At 40.4% G+C, this 14,945-nt stretch overlaps 1 protein-coding gene across 1 annotated transcript; it reads right to left on the bottom strand.

The window, feature by feature from the left end:
• Window positions 1–206: 206 nt before the first annotated feature.
• LOC134084387 (NACHT, LRR and PYD domains-containing protein 5-like) lies at window positions 207–13,518 on the bottom strand. The gene is made up of 15 exons (XM_062539871.1): window positions 13,390–13,518; window positions 12,988–13,283; window positions 12,826–12,903; window positions 12,500–12,602; window positions 11,139–11,768; window positions 8,812–8,871; window positions 8,052–8,170; window positions 7,174–7,267; window positions 6,476–6,526; window positions 4,856–4,987; window positions 2,885–4,697; window positions 2,599–2,772; window positions 2,143–2,307; window positions 1,170–1,216; window positions 207–751 (listed from the first exon to the last, which is right to left on the bottom strand). Exons 1-15 carry the CDS (start codon window positions 13,421–13,423, stop codon window positions 207–209), a joined length of 4,341 nt encoding a protein of 1,446 aa, XP_062395855.1. The 5' UTR covers window positions 13,424–13,518.
• Window positions 13,519–14,945: the final 1,427 nt, after the last annotated feature.

Below are 14,945 nucleotides of genomic sequence, written 5' to 3'. Positions count from 1 at the left end.
CTGTATTCCGAAGCCTGACAACACCATGATGACCAAAGGTACCTGTAATATATCTGTGTAATTCAATAGTGATCGTAGCAAAACAAAGCATTTCATTGTTCACTAAAATAATAATTAAAAAAAAATGGATTTTACTAACGACTGCACATCACCAGCACTTGATATCTAGAAGGCTGTGCATAGGAACCTGTATCCTCTAAAGCATTTTAGGACTCGTTATCCTGTCTCTTAGTTTGCTCTTTGAGTTGGCACAGAGTAACACTCTTTGAAACCTCAAACGCTGGGTAGAGAGCTTCGACAAATTTAGCATGGAATGTGTGCAGGTGGGTCAGTGCTCCTGAGGAGATATTGTAGAAGGACAGAGTTCCACCTTTCCAGTCCAAGAACACTCCCAGTCGCCCAGAGGTGGAACGAGGAGTTGAGATGGTTTCAGTGTTGTTATTGTGCTTGGCACTGAATAAGGTGATGAATCGCTCCAGACCCCAGGACTTGTCGTTGCATCCGATCTTACTGTTATCTTGTCCATCCCTGCGAATACTCTTGTACGCAACACCAATTGCAGCTCGTCCACTCCATTCCACTTCCCAGTAGGCTTTTCCGGTCAGGCCCTCAGTACAAAGGAACTGCTGACAGTGCTGGAATCGCTCTGGGTGATCGGGATACGTCTGGTCCTTTTCAACACTGACCTTTTGGTTCCTCCAACTTAGCTTCTTGTGGGCTGTGTTTGGGTCTAAAGTGATTTTGCAGGCATCTGAAAAAGGGTGTAATTTTAAGTTGATCATCAGAGGTTATATGAGGTCAAATATGTTGAATAAAGTTAAGATTAGTGATAATATGAATATTAAGGGTGTCACGATTTCCACGATGTAGCCACACCCTCAATGTCACGTCCAGCATGTAAGCCAAGAGCAAACACACACACACACACACACACACACACACACACACACACACACACACACACACACACACACATGTTGAACTGTGGCGTCAACACTACTCTAATAGAATCGTGACACCCCTAATGAATGTATTTTTAAAGAAATGATTTATATTTTATTATCTGCCAAACAGCTAATAATAATCTGATGGATATTACCCAAGGTCTGCAAAACCAATGTAGACCTACTGTATGTCAAAAACAGAAATTGTGAAAAAATTCCACTCACATTTCCGTAGTCCTGACTTCAACCAGTACTCTGCTCCACTGTCAAAACTATAAGAGAAAAAAAGAGAATATAGGCAAGGCCAGAGTAGGATTATTCTTGCGTAGTTTTGCAATCACAAGACACAAACAACCTACATTAAAAGGGTGATGGAATGAATGAACAGAGCAGTTTACCTTGTTCTGTGATATTAACATGGAAGGCATGCAACTTAGGTCAGTCTATGAAATGTTCATATATTATTTTAGGAGCCAGTTAGAGCCCTATAATCATTAGACTGGAGAATAAAACGTTCAGTTTTTGCAGATGTAGTGCCTCCTTGTGGTTTTCTGGACATCCTCATGATTAATGAATGACTTTGCACTGCAATGACTACTCACTTCACAACATTCTACTACACACTCTTGTTCAGAAGGTGGCAATATGCAAGAAATGAACCATTCAAACTGCAAATAAGATTACAAGATCTGCTTATATAAGCCTGACGACGTCATCCAGGCTACTTATTATGCTCCAAAGTCAGTTTAGCTACAAGGAGGCGTGCATGATTTTAAGACAGAATTGGACAAGGGGTCAAATACTGAAGAAGAATCAGTTAAAGTAAGGCAAGCTTTATACTCTCAGTTGTTTGTTTGTTTGTTTGTTTGTTTGTTTGTTTGTTTGTTAGTTATTTTTTTGCGCGTAGGCTCCGGCCAGGCAGTCCGTATGGAGATGAAGGGAATATGAAGCTCTGCAAGCTCTTACTTACTATACAGTATGTGTTACGTAACCCCAAATACTGATGTATGCAATTTACTACAAGCTTGTATCTTTTCCAAACTGTCCACCACATATGTGGGATTTTGAAGTTCTCTGTATGTTTATTTAACATACCAAACTGCCGTTATTCAACTATGCCAAGGTAAACTCGGTTTTGTATTCTGTCACCCCTTTAGAGGCATAAGTGGAATAAAAAAAAAAAAAAAAAAATCCTCACTTCATTGCACACCGTGGTTGCAGCTGGGTTTTATAGAGTGCAGCCCATCCGTCCACCCCTGGGTAATTGCGACTCATGTCAAGCTCTGTCAGGTAAGAGGGATTGGCACGCAGAGCAGAGGCCAACGCCTCACAGCCAATCTGTGTTATCCCGCAGAAAGATAATCTAGAAAGGAACATAGAACATGTATTGTGTGGGGTGCAGATTTGTTTTTGAGCGGGTTATATTGAACATCCATGCAAATAAAAAAATAATACTTCTAGAGTGCTGATTGGAAATGCTGAATGTATGCTAAAACTGTAGACAAAGGTTTCGTATAATTCAGGATTGTACATCAAGTATGATCATATCTTTGAAAACCTAATCAATATGCATTCCTATGTGCACTACAGTATATAAGAATTACAAACTGTGAACTGGAGAAACAAGCTAAGGATAAATTTGCTCATCACTTACTTCAGTTTCTCCAGTTTACAGTTAGTGCTTTTCAATCCAGAACAGAGAATCTTAATCCCGGAATCCTGAAGATCGTTGTCACTCAGGTCCAATACTCTCAGCGGTGAGTTTGCTGACTGCAATGCTGAGGCCACAATGTCACACGAGTTCTCTGTGAGTTTACAACCGGAAAGGCTGTTGAAAGAAAGACACACATCTGAATTTGAATGAACTGCATATACTTTTACAAGAACTATTTTCTCCAGATAATATGTTTGTGCCCTGAGTAAAATGTTAAGTCACTCACTCAGCCTTGCGGCAGTTTTTCACAGCTGGAACAAGCCTTTTGTAACCTTCATCAGATGTGTTGTACTTCTTTAAGTCAAACTCATCCAGCACCTCATCAGAGAGCTGAAGCATGTAGGCAAGTCCAGAGCAATGTGCCAGCGACAACGTTTTAACAGAGCCTGAGTTTTCTGACTTCAGAAATCCCTGGACTTCCTCATGGACCGAGCGGTCATTCATTTCACTGAGGCAGTGGAAGAGATTCATGCACCTTTCTGCTGAGATATTCCTCCTCTGTACTTTCTTCAGGTTGCTGATGATTCGTCCCATGGTTTCTTGATCAGACTCTACACGGGGCAGAAGGCCGCCTAAAATCCTTTGATTGGACTCCAGTGACATGCCATGAAGAAATCTGACAAACAGATCGAAGTGACCATTTTTACTGTCTAGTGCTTTGTTGACAGCCCTCTTCAGCAAATCTTCCAGTGTCAAGTCATCAGGCATAGGCTTGTTCATTTGAGGCTGAGCCAGAAAGATCTCGATAGGTTTCATGTTCTTGCTTAAATAGCAATGAAATGCAAAGAAGGCAGCAAGGAACTCCTGGATGCTAAGATGCACAAAGTAGTACATCTTCTCGTGCAAGTTGTTGACATAACAGTCAGATTCCTCCTTCAAGATCTCTGTGCACATCCCAGAGACAAGAGAATCATTGGCGCCAATTCCACATTCCCTAAGGTCCTCTTCACAGAAAATGACTCTTTCTTTGTGCAGTTGTGTAAAAGCTAGCTTGGCAATTTTCAAAATGACTTCTCTGTTACATTCTAGAAGTTTCTGCCTGTTCATTTCATTGGCGACATGGTTCTTCTTGTGTGTCATGTCAGTCTGGATGAGCAGGAAGTGGCAATACATGCTGGTAAGGGTCTTAGGAATTTCACTGCTGTGTCCCTGAGCAAGTATTTTCTGGAAAACCGTTGCGGTGATCCAACAAAACAGAGGGATGTGGCACATGATGTAGAGGATGCGTGATGTCTTGATATGTGAAATTATGGTGTTGGCCTGGGCAGGGTCACTGATTCTCCTGTGGAAATATTCCTCCTTTTGTGAATCATTGAAACCTCGGACTTCTGTTATCTGGTCAACGTGTGTTAACAGAGCCTGGGTGACAGCGGCTGGCCGTGAGGTTATCCAAAGGAGAGCAGACTCGAGCAGCTTCCCTTTAATGAGGCTTGTGATTAGGACATCCACTGTGGTGGATATATGCATGTCTGCTACCATCTTCTTAGAAAAGTCCAAACGAAATCTGCTTTCATCCAGGCCATCAAGGATGAAGAGAGTTTTCTTGCTGTCGTAGATATCTGGATTGTTAAGATTGTTCAGTTCTCGATGGAACTCAACGAGAAGTTCATGAAAACTAAATTCTCCTGTAAGTAAACTGAGCTCCCGAAATGGTAGAACAAGGATGAGCTTGATATTGTGATTGGCTTCTCCCTCCACCCAGTCAAGAATGAACTTATGCACACAAACGGTTTTCCCTATGCCAGCATTTCCTTTTGTCAACACAGTTCTGACGTCTCTATCTTGCTGAAAAAGATCGTTGCATTCCATTTCTCTGCCTGGTCTTGATTGCGTCTTAGTAGCTGAATCTATCTGGATGATTTCATGCTCATTAACAATCTTGGTCTCTCCCTCAGTGACGTAGACTTTTGTGTAGATTTGGTTTAAGAGCTTCTTATTCTGTCTATTTTCATTGCCCTCCATGATGTACTGTACTTTACTTTTCATTTTGTCCTTTAGGACTTTTGAAATTCTCTCATGTGCAGAGTCCACATTTGCATCTGTTTTGAGACGGAAGAAATAAATGATTAAACAAATACACAAGGAAATACAGTATAAATGCATTGCCGTAGTCATATAGTATTTATGGTGTGGATGTGTATATTGCAGTTGATATGGCACTGGACCCAGTGGTGGAATAGTGTACATTAAGTCTCACCTTGCTGCGGCACAGTCACACTGCTTTTTGCCCCACAATGATGCTTGAACCTCTTGGAGTCACTTTCAGGCTGGTTGTCCAATGTTTTTCGCAGCAGTTCACTTTTTGAGGCCGTTACAATGTGTGACGCGTCTGAAGGAACAGATATGCCATTTTAGGCTATTATTTGCCATTTCATGAGATAAATTCTGTTATCAAAAAATTACTCCAAGAAAAAAGTGGACAATGTTCCTGTGTGTTCTCAATGGCCTTCCTTGCCTAAAATATTTATTGTTTTGAATATCAAAAACATAAGTACATCTATATTTTGACATGTTCCTATAAAACTATGGTGACAAACTAGCAACGAAAGAAAAAATGAGATAATGGAATGCCTGGTTGTAACTGTTTATTTGATTCTGTGTCTGATACAGATTCAAACACATTTAATCTGGACTGTTATCTCTCTGCCTGCAGGACATTCTGAAGCTTGCAAATTGTGTTGCTAATCAAATCCTAATACAATGATTAACACCAGGTCACAGCAGAACATGGATATTTTAGAAAATTAAATGCTTAAGGCTCCATTTTTTGAATGAGAAAGTTTTCGGTCCAGTTTTGAGAGAAAACGGAATATGCATTTATAGCAAAATATTCACATCAAAGTAAATTTCTCCTTTTAGCCACTGACTGACATTGATTCTGCAATAGAGGGTAGCCTTCATCTACTGTAATCACTGCCATCTTGTGCGGAGAAACGGCCAACAAATTGATCACAGAATGTGGCGCAAAATACCGTCAGTAGACACAGGCTATATCTCAAACGTCTATTTGCAATAGACCTCTGAAGTTCGCCTACAAAAAAGCTGCCATCTTTGCCCAGATAAGGAGATTTGGTATCTTGAGGGTTTTTTTTATGGGAAAATAACAGGTAAATAACGGTTAAACTCTCGCGGGGATTAAGAAATCGGAAATGCAGACATTTAGCTCTACACGGTTTTGTCCTCTGCCTTAGAGTGGATCCTATGATCTTCAGTATGTGAAGATGGCACACTTTGATCTTTGCTACCCCAGAGCTAACTTACAATGCAACTTGCCATAGGTAGTTAGCTTCAATTAACACCCAAATCTCTTTAAATGGGCAGCTTTGGCTTTTTTGTAGGCGAACTTCAGAGGTCTATGTGCTCCAGCTCATGCTCTGGAAATTGTCCATAGGTCAGTGTCACCAAGGATGTCTCATTTGTCTAATTGCAGGCAGAGGAGGTCAGAACGAGGAGATAGGAGAAGGGGCCAGATACACCAGGAAACCACAAGACCATCCTACACGGAAGCCTTTTCATTCCGAATTGTGCAAACATAGGTCCAAGCAGCCAAGGTAGGCTAGAAATGTGCAGGAAAAGTCTTAGGTTCAAGATATTCCATGAATTCAACTCTTCAACTGTCCAATCCTCCACCGATCTACTGCTGCACCATGCTATGCAGCCTCAAAAACTTGTACACGCGTTGCACTAAACAGCACATCACATACAACAGGCTCAAATAAAAAGGGGGTCTAGCAGGATGTAGTAAATAAAATAGGTATGTGTGAACAAACTTGTGGCCTGTAGCACATATAACAGATCAAAAGAAAGTAGTACTCACCAACAGTGCTAACTGCCGTTGTTGCTGAGGCCATCTGCAGAGGCTTATATCCTGTTAATATGGGTTCAGATGGAACAATGGCATGTTTAAAACATTATGATGGTTTTACCTAAATAGCATGCTAACCAGCTAACAGCCACTATATCCTTCTTAGAAACTGCAGAATATGGTCCAGGGCCAATGATGATATTTTGATAAAACAGTACCACCCCGCAGTATGTTGAGAATACTCATCTTGTGGATTAATGCTCTATCACTGTGGTCTCCCATAGTCTTACAAAGGGTAAATTTGTCTCAAATGTTGTTCATATGTGGAGTGTGGCCCTGATGCTCAAGTCAGTCGACAAGGTTACGTAAGCAAAAGACTAATCAATCGCTCTGGTAGGTGGTTGCCTCCAATGTCTTGACATGATCTCAACCTATTCTTAAACGCAAAACACAGAAGATGCCTGGCTCTCCAGCATGTAGCCAAGGATAGAATGGGAGTGTCTAGTTGGCCGCTGTAATTGGTAAGCTGGAACAGCAGGATGAACTGAATGAAAGTTTTGGACGACTTCCTGTATGGGCATAACTATGTTATCACAATCACACAACCCTTAGTTCGGATCTGTATGTGGTACAACATCCAGATTGGGCCCTGGACTAAATCATATCTGATGTATTTGCGTCAGCAAAGTGTTCAAAAAAACTATCCTTACCTGAGGCGAAATGTCTCTTAGCCGGGGACTTGTTGGCTTGTGATGTAGTTGTTTGTGTGTTGGAGGGAGAAGACAATCTGGATTGCTTTGCACCCTGGATAAATTGTCAAAACATGAAAAGAGCCAAGAGTGATGAGATGGTGATGAGAATAGACGTTCGACAATTATGCACCCTACGCCCACCTAAATCTTCTTTCAGGGAAGACTGGAACGCAATAATTAATTTACATTGGCCTCGTTTCCCAGATTCGCTAAGAAGCTCTTAAGTGCTAGATCTTCTTACGAGCGTTCTTAAGAGTGTTCTAATGTACTAGATAGCTAGCTAACGTTAGCACAGTAAAGGAAAAAGTAAATAGGACCTGCTAGTGAAGTTTGCTTGCTAGGTAGCAAAGACGTCGAGATGTTTACAAGGGCGATCTTGTACTCTACCAATCAGACTGGTCATTGAGGCCGACTACCACGACATGTCAAATCAGCCAAAATGAACGTAGACGGCTCCTCTGGCTGACAATGGCATGGGACACACCAGACAGACTCGAGTCCCTGACCTGGCCCAACTGTCCGACAACGTCCGATGGCCGATAATCAAATCGGTGTTTCCCGGCCTTAAGGGCATGACGTGTTTCTGGTTAGAAAACGATGCACCGAGAGTGTAGCACGATTTCTGTGCTCTCAATCATAATTGTTACGCTTGTGAGAAGTTTTATTCACCACAAGATTATTAGTCACTGCTCATGTCAAAGTATTAGGTTCTCAATTCCTGTATTTACGCTCTTGATTCCCATACCTGCACTCATTTTTCATTCTTAATGCACTCACATAATTTAGTCAGCTAAATGACACCATAGAGGAATAGACAGATACTGTAGATGGAATACCTTTCCGGTGCTGCTAGTTGAACTTGTGTGGATGGATTTTCCTTCATGGTGTTTATAACTGAAAATAGGCTGCACCCGTTGTATAAACAGCTTCCTTTGCTCTTCTTGGGTGTATTTCTGAATAACAAAACAAGGTTGGATTAAGGACCAGTATAGCCTTGCAGTCACATGTGCAGCATGATCGGTGTATCATCAACCAAAAACAAACAAGACATAAGAATTATTGAATCATGTAAATAATTCCATATTTTATATTATTAATGAAAATAAGATAAAGTATAATACTGTGGAATCAATAATTAAACCTCCAGTGTTAGCAATTAAATGTATGAAATAATATATGAACAAGTATTTTACTTATTGTAAAAGTATTTAAGCCAGGCCTATGGCCCATGGACAACACAACATTCAGTTCACAGAAAGAAATGCATGTTTGAGGTGGTAAAATGGCCCCAACCGAATGAACACAACCAAAGTGGCGACAGTGTTATAAGCGGGATAATGGACTCCACGGTGTTCGGTTCACAGAAAGAAATGCACTTACGAGGTGTACAGTAAACGCACTTACAAGGTGTGCGCGCTGGGACCGTTTTGACCTCCTCGACGGTGCATTTATTTCTGTGAACCAAGTTCATTATCCCTTACAAACTCACTTCCTCTTTGTGGTGTACAAATAACCTACAGTTGTTACACACTCTAAAGAATGCATGACAATGGGAAATTCACCAAGCAGTGGAGTAATATTATAAACTCACCTTGTCTTTGGGTAGGTTCATTGTTGACCTGTTTAATTCATCCAATTCTTGTTGAAGGGCTCTCACTGGGGGTGGAAGACCATACTAACAAAATTAGTTTTGTGTATGATGTTGATCTGTCTGCATTTGTTCATGTGCATTTGTTGAAACAAGTCATCATTATTAGTCAGACTTAAAGGGATATTCCGCCATTTTTGGAAATACGCTCATTTTCCACCTCCCCTCGAGCAAAACAATCGATATTTACCTTGTTCCCGTTCATCCAGCCATTCTGTGAGTCTGGCGATACAACTTTTAGCTTCAGCCTAGCATAGATCATTGAATCGGATTAGACCATTAGCTTCTCGCCTGCTAGCTTCATGTTTAAAAGTGACTAAGATTTCTGGTAATTTTCCCATTTAAAACGTGTCTCCTCTCAAGTTAGAAAGTGCTATAAGACCAACTGAAAATGAAACCTGGCATTTTTCTAGGCTGATTTGACATGGAACTACACTCTCATCTGGCGTAATAATCAAGGCAACTTGCAAACGTACATACACTCTAAACCCAGATTTAGTTCTAATTAATCTTTTAGGTTGTCATTACTAATGTTTGTGTGTTTTGCGAAAACTCTCCGTCATAACTAAAACAAATTAGTTGATTGTAATATTTAAGAGAAATATGCAGTGCACTGATCATGTTAAGTGTAGACAACTATAAAGTTTATGTTTTTGCAAGGCGGAGGAGGGGTCTAATCAAAGTTCTGCCCACCATGCCACCAACCGTTCTTCCAGACTCAAACACGTCTGAGTCGTCTCACTCTGTATCTTCATCTTGCTGCTGTTACAACATTAAATGGTGGGTGAACTTTCTGATTAACTTTGTGACAAATTATGATGAAATTATCCAAAATACTGTTCAGTTGACAGATAGTTACCTAAATGTTCGTTTGTGTGATTAATTTACAAACTGTGAGAAAACTCCAGTAAAGTTGGCTTGGTTGTTAGCATGCTAGGTATTTCGGTTAGATGTTAGCTCATAGCTACCCTAACATTCAAATTGGTATGTATGGCAGATCATAGTTTATAATATTAACACGTGTATTTTTGTGTAAATATACTTGTCTTGCTGCTTTAGATTTAGCATAACTCAGACTTTATCGTTGAAATTGGTGTGTCTGTCTGTAGACAGTTGCCTAACAATAGCAGCACACGTTGGTTAGCTTTTGGCTAACATTAGCTGAAGTACATTCATGGTGATGATTTAGCAGACTTGTTTAAACGGAGTAAACGATCATGGACTAACAGTTTGTTTTCTTGTGTTCTTTTGTTTGATAGGTTCTTCATCTGGGAGATACAGTGGATGTGGACTATTTACGAGTTTTGATGCTGGTTGTTAATTTATCAATAATAAAAAACATTCCTACATTGAGATGAATTCTTTCTCTTCAACATTGAATAAAACAATTAATTTAATAGGCCTACAGTAATCTCAACATGAAACAACAATACATAACTTAGTTTATAGCCTATTTTAATGAGCCTTTTTAATATTCAAACCTTAACCTATAATATTTATTTATTTATACAACTGCAATTCCTGAAACAGATCATTCAAATGAACTAAAGATTTTAAGTACAGACTACTAATGTAGCTTAATTGGTCTACAGCATCCACATAAGATTCTTTGTTGACACAACTTAACATGTTTAGTTTTATGTTTTGCCAAAACTAGAATGGTTTAAGGCAATCGGTTTCCACGCAATGATCTAGTAATGACAACTAATTTGGGTTTAGAGTGTAGGCGCAGTGATATCGTACGCAGCATCTGAAAATAGTCCCCATAGACAACAAGCAGTAGTAGTGCCAGTAGTTTGCAAGTTGCCTTGATTATTACGCCAGATGAGAGTTTCATTTTCAGTTGGTCTTACTGCACTTTCTAACTTGAGAGGAGACACGTTTTAAATGGGAAAATTACCAGAAATCTTAGTCACTTTTAAACATGAAGCTAGCAGGTGAGAAGCTAATGGTCTAATCCGATTCAATGATCTATGCTAGGCTGGAGCTAAAAGTTGTATCGCCAGACTCACAGAATGGCTGGATGAACGGGAACAAGGTTTTGCTCGAGGGGAGGTGGAAAATGAGCGTATTTCCAAAAATGGCGGAATATCCCTTTAATAACCGACTTGTGATGCCCTTGATTCCCAACAATTGTATTTCATAGTTCTGATGCCCTATAGCATCATTCTAAAATGAAAAATGCTGTAAATGCCCCATGCTATCCGCCAACATTTCTATAAACTGTTATATAATGTTGTTTTTTAATAAATGTGAATTGCTTTATGTGACTTACTGGTATCCTCTATTTGTCTTTCTCTGATCTTCAATTGAGCCTCATGGTACTTCCTGTTTGTGTAGTGTTCTCCGTCGTTCTTCTCTACCATGGTGTCTATCTTCTCCAGCAGCTCCTTCACCTGAGTCTGGTCATCCCTCTCTACATTGTTAAAGGTGTGGTATCCACCCTCACAGCTGTCTATCAAGGACTGGACCCTTTCATTTAGAACACTGTCCATGGTTCTCCCCTTCAGGATATCTCCATGAGTGAAGAGAACCATGGTGAACTGTGTCGCATTTGGGCCAATGTTCTCGTGGATCCACTTGACTGCGTTCCTCTCCTCCTCTGTGGATTTCACATCCAGTCTGATCACCAGCAGGAAGACATGAGGGCCAGGAACTGACAGCACAACACACTTCTCTATCTCACTTTTAAACTCAGCCGCTGTCTCAGACATATCAAGTAGTCCTGGGGTGTCGATCACTGTGATCTGTCTCCCAAACACATTGGCAGTCTCCCTCTCAGTAACTAAAGTGACAGAGTCCCAACTGAAATCTTCAGTGAAGACCTCATTCCCCAGGATGGTGTTTCCTGTTGCACTCTTTCCTACTCCAGTTTTACCCAGCAGCACAATCCTTAGTTCTGATCCTGTGATAAGGAATAGAAAGACAACAAAATATTTATATTAGGGATCTCATGGGAGACACTTCTATGAGACATGGCATACACATATAAAAAGTTATGACAGAATGTAGATAAATAACAATCCACTCTTCAGACTTGACACCAAAACGATCCTCTGCTGTGCTTTATCTTGTTGCACACTCTTGATAACTGGGCTGATCATGAAAAATCTTAGATAATGCTTATTGAAATTTCCAAGCTTTCATATGGGTTCCCTACAAAGTGTGTTGCTCATCAAATACTAGTTAGAGAAGATTTGCTCTAAGGGTCTTATGTGCCAAGAGAGAACTGCCCTACAAAGCCAAAGAGCAGTAACTGCATTTTTTTTGCGAAATTCACTTTTTTTACACCAATATAAAAAAGCCAAATCCTGCACACGTACACAACTACTGTACGTGTGCTTAATGGAAATGACGATCGCAACATTTAAGTATAACTTCACTGATGTCCTGTATTTGACAGTTACATGGCCGTACATAGTGAAGCATGAGGCATGATATCTGTTTGTGTTTGCTATTATTTGGTAAGGAGCTTGACAATCACTGCCATCATAAACACGTCATTCATTCATCTACCATGCATGACCCACCTGTACATGTTATAGGCTGCCTGAACCACAACATACATCAACAATATGACCTGTTGCTTGGCTGTGATTAACATGCAATTACATAGTGACCTAAACATAACCTTACCTGTTCTTGAACAGCCCTCACTAGAGGATGTGTTGGCTTGTGTGTGTTCAGAACGATATGAGAATGATTCAGAGGGAGAAGACATTCTGGGGCGCTTTACAGCCTAGGAGGAAAAGCACAATAAAATTAGAGTGTGTGTGTGTGTGTGTGTGTGTGTGTGTGTGTGTGTGTGTGTGTGTGTGTGTGTGTGTGAGAGAGAGAGAGAGAGAGAGAGAGGGGGGCACTTTGCAATTCGTGAGGGGCACTTTACCCCTGCAAATACCACAAATATGTTTGTAAGAGTAAATATAAAATACATAGACACAGGTGTAGGTATATAAGGCCACCTTTCTATCTCTGCTAGGTCCAGTGTGGAGTCCATGGGGTGTATTGCTGTCTGTAGTCTGTGTACTTGGGTCCTGTTGCTAGGAAGAAATAAAGATTGGTTTCATAGGTTCAACAGTCGCATAGCATCAGTGGTAGATGTGTTAAGTATACCATAGACTCACCATTGGGACATCCAATGCTACAAATGGGGAAAGCCAGTGCATCTTAGCCAGGATGCTGTCGGGTTGGATGACGGTGCCTTTCTTAGTTGCTTTGACGTATTTCTCTCTTAAACTTTTCCAGGCTTTAGAGCAAATACTTATGTCCTCTCCGATCTTCCTGGAAATCTCTTCCCAAGACCTCTGACTCACTTTTGGCATGTTCTTCCTGTGCTTGTCCCACTTCACGTTTTGCAGGTGACAGCGCACTTCATCAATCAGCCTCTCTTGAAGGAGTCGGTCCATATTTTTTAAACGCCCTTAAGCAAGATATAGCATACATACAGGTTGTAATAAAACAAAAAAACTTTTGAGGCTTCTAAAATAGAAAATAGAAGATAGTCTACAGCTAGATGTTTTACTTACATGTGTCTACACCTCCTCCAGTATCTTCTTGCATAGTGGCGGTGGCGAGGGATTGGACTGGGGTCTCCAGTTCTGCACGGGTGTGATCTGGGCCTGTCCCGTCGTTCCTCTGTACCGCCCCACTCTCCACGTCTGGTCTGGTTTTGGACTGTAGTGAATCAATAGCTTCCAAGATCCAGTCGGAGTACTTGGGCTCGGACATGTTGTCCGTGATTTGTGAAATGTCTCTGCGTTTGTGTCTCTGGAGGGATGGAGAGAGTGCCAAATATGATTGAACAGGGTTCATACGTTTTTAAAAAACCTGGAAAAGTTATGGAATTTGAAAATGCCAATTTCCAGGCCTGGAAAGGTTTTGGAAAACAAAAAACACCACAAAAGTTTTGGAAAATTCATGGAAATTTGCTTCATCCAATTCAACTCAGAAACATATCTCATTTGGGCAGGTCATGTCTCTCACTTGGGTCACAACCGATTGGCAAATTTTTACGTTTTGAGAGCATTCCTTCTAGGTAACCATCCCGTTATCTCACACGTCATATCTATTATTAATGTAGCACTAGTTGATGTGAGGTTTTGAGAAATAGAAGGTCATGGAAATTTGTGAAAAAATCATGGAAAAGTCATGGAAATTCTCTGGTGGAAATGTGTATGAACCCTGATTGAAGTAAAATCATTGCCAGTATTGCCAGTATTATATGCCAATATGTGAATGGGAAAGAGAAAGAAGGCTAACATTTTAGTATTTTGGTGATTTTTGAAATTGCTTGCTTGCAAAATGTTCCTTGGTTCACGCCCTCGTTATGTTTTCTCAGAGAATGCAAATAAATGATCAATTTATTATCAGTTAGTGAATGTAAATGTGTGGCTAGGCCCAACACATCTGTACAGCTTTAAAAGCACCCTTTAAACAAGAAGAAGCCAATAATAAACAAACAAAATATGCGTCTTTTGCAATAACGTATGGACCTAACTCCAATATAATATAGAGGGAATGGAATAGAAAAAAAATTTCACGGGGCCGCTCAGATTTTGAAGAAGAATCCGCACACTTCAAGTCTTTTTTTTTTAAACTTTACAGAGGGCAAGCTTTTGGTCGTTAGACCTTCATCAGGCAGAGTGAATCATACAGACAACAGTGCTTTGAGGGGGACAGGCAGAAGTGATCCAGTTGAGGAGCACAGGGACATGAAACGTGTTCAAGTATGTATAGCTAAAAAAAAAACCTTTTACGTCGATTGAAGTCAATTGTCGACCCACTAGGCTACAACTCACAAGTGAGAGTCAAATACTGAAGGGGGCAAAGCAGTGCTTTGAGTTAATACACCTGGCTTGATTGAAAACACCTGTGTCATTTAAAGAGCATCATGGTACATGTAGAGGGCCGCAGAGGGCCGCTCAGAAAATGGCAGAAGTGTCGTTTGTCATGTTATGAGGTAATGCGCCATGAAAATGACTTTGGGAACATTATATTAAGTTTAAAAAAAACTGTTAACAGTGTCTTTAATTTACACTATTTTGACGTAGTATTAATTACTTTCAATTTAGTATATTTTGAT

Source organism: Sardina pilchardus, chromosome 1 (assembly GCF_963854185.1).
Source record: "Sardina pilchardus chromosome 1, fSarPil1.1, whole genome shotgun sequence".
NCBI classification, from domain to species: domain Eukaryota; kingdom Metazoa; phylum Chordata; class Actinopteri; order Clupeiformes; family Clupeidae; genus Sardina; species Sardina pilchardus.
The sequence above is the reverse complement of the archived record's forward strand: the minus strand, read 5'-3'. Positions and strand labels throughout refer to the sequence as shown.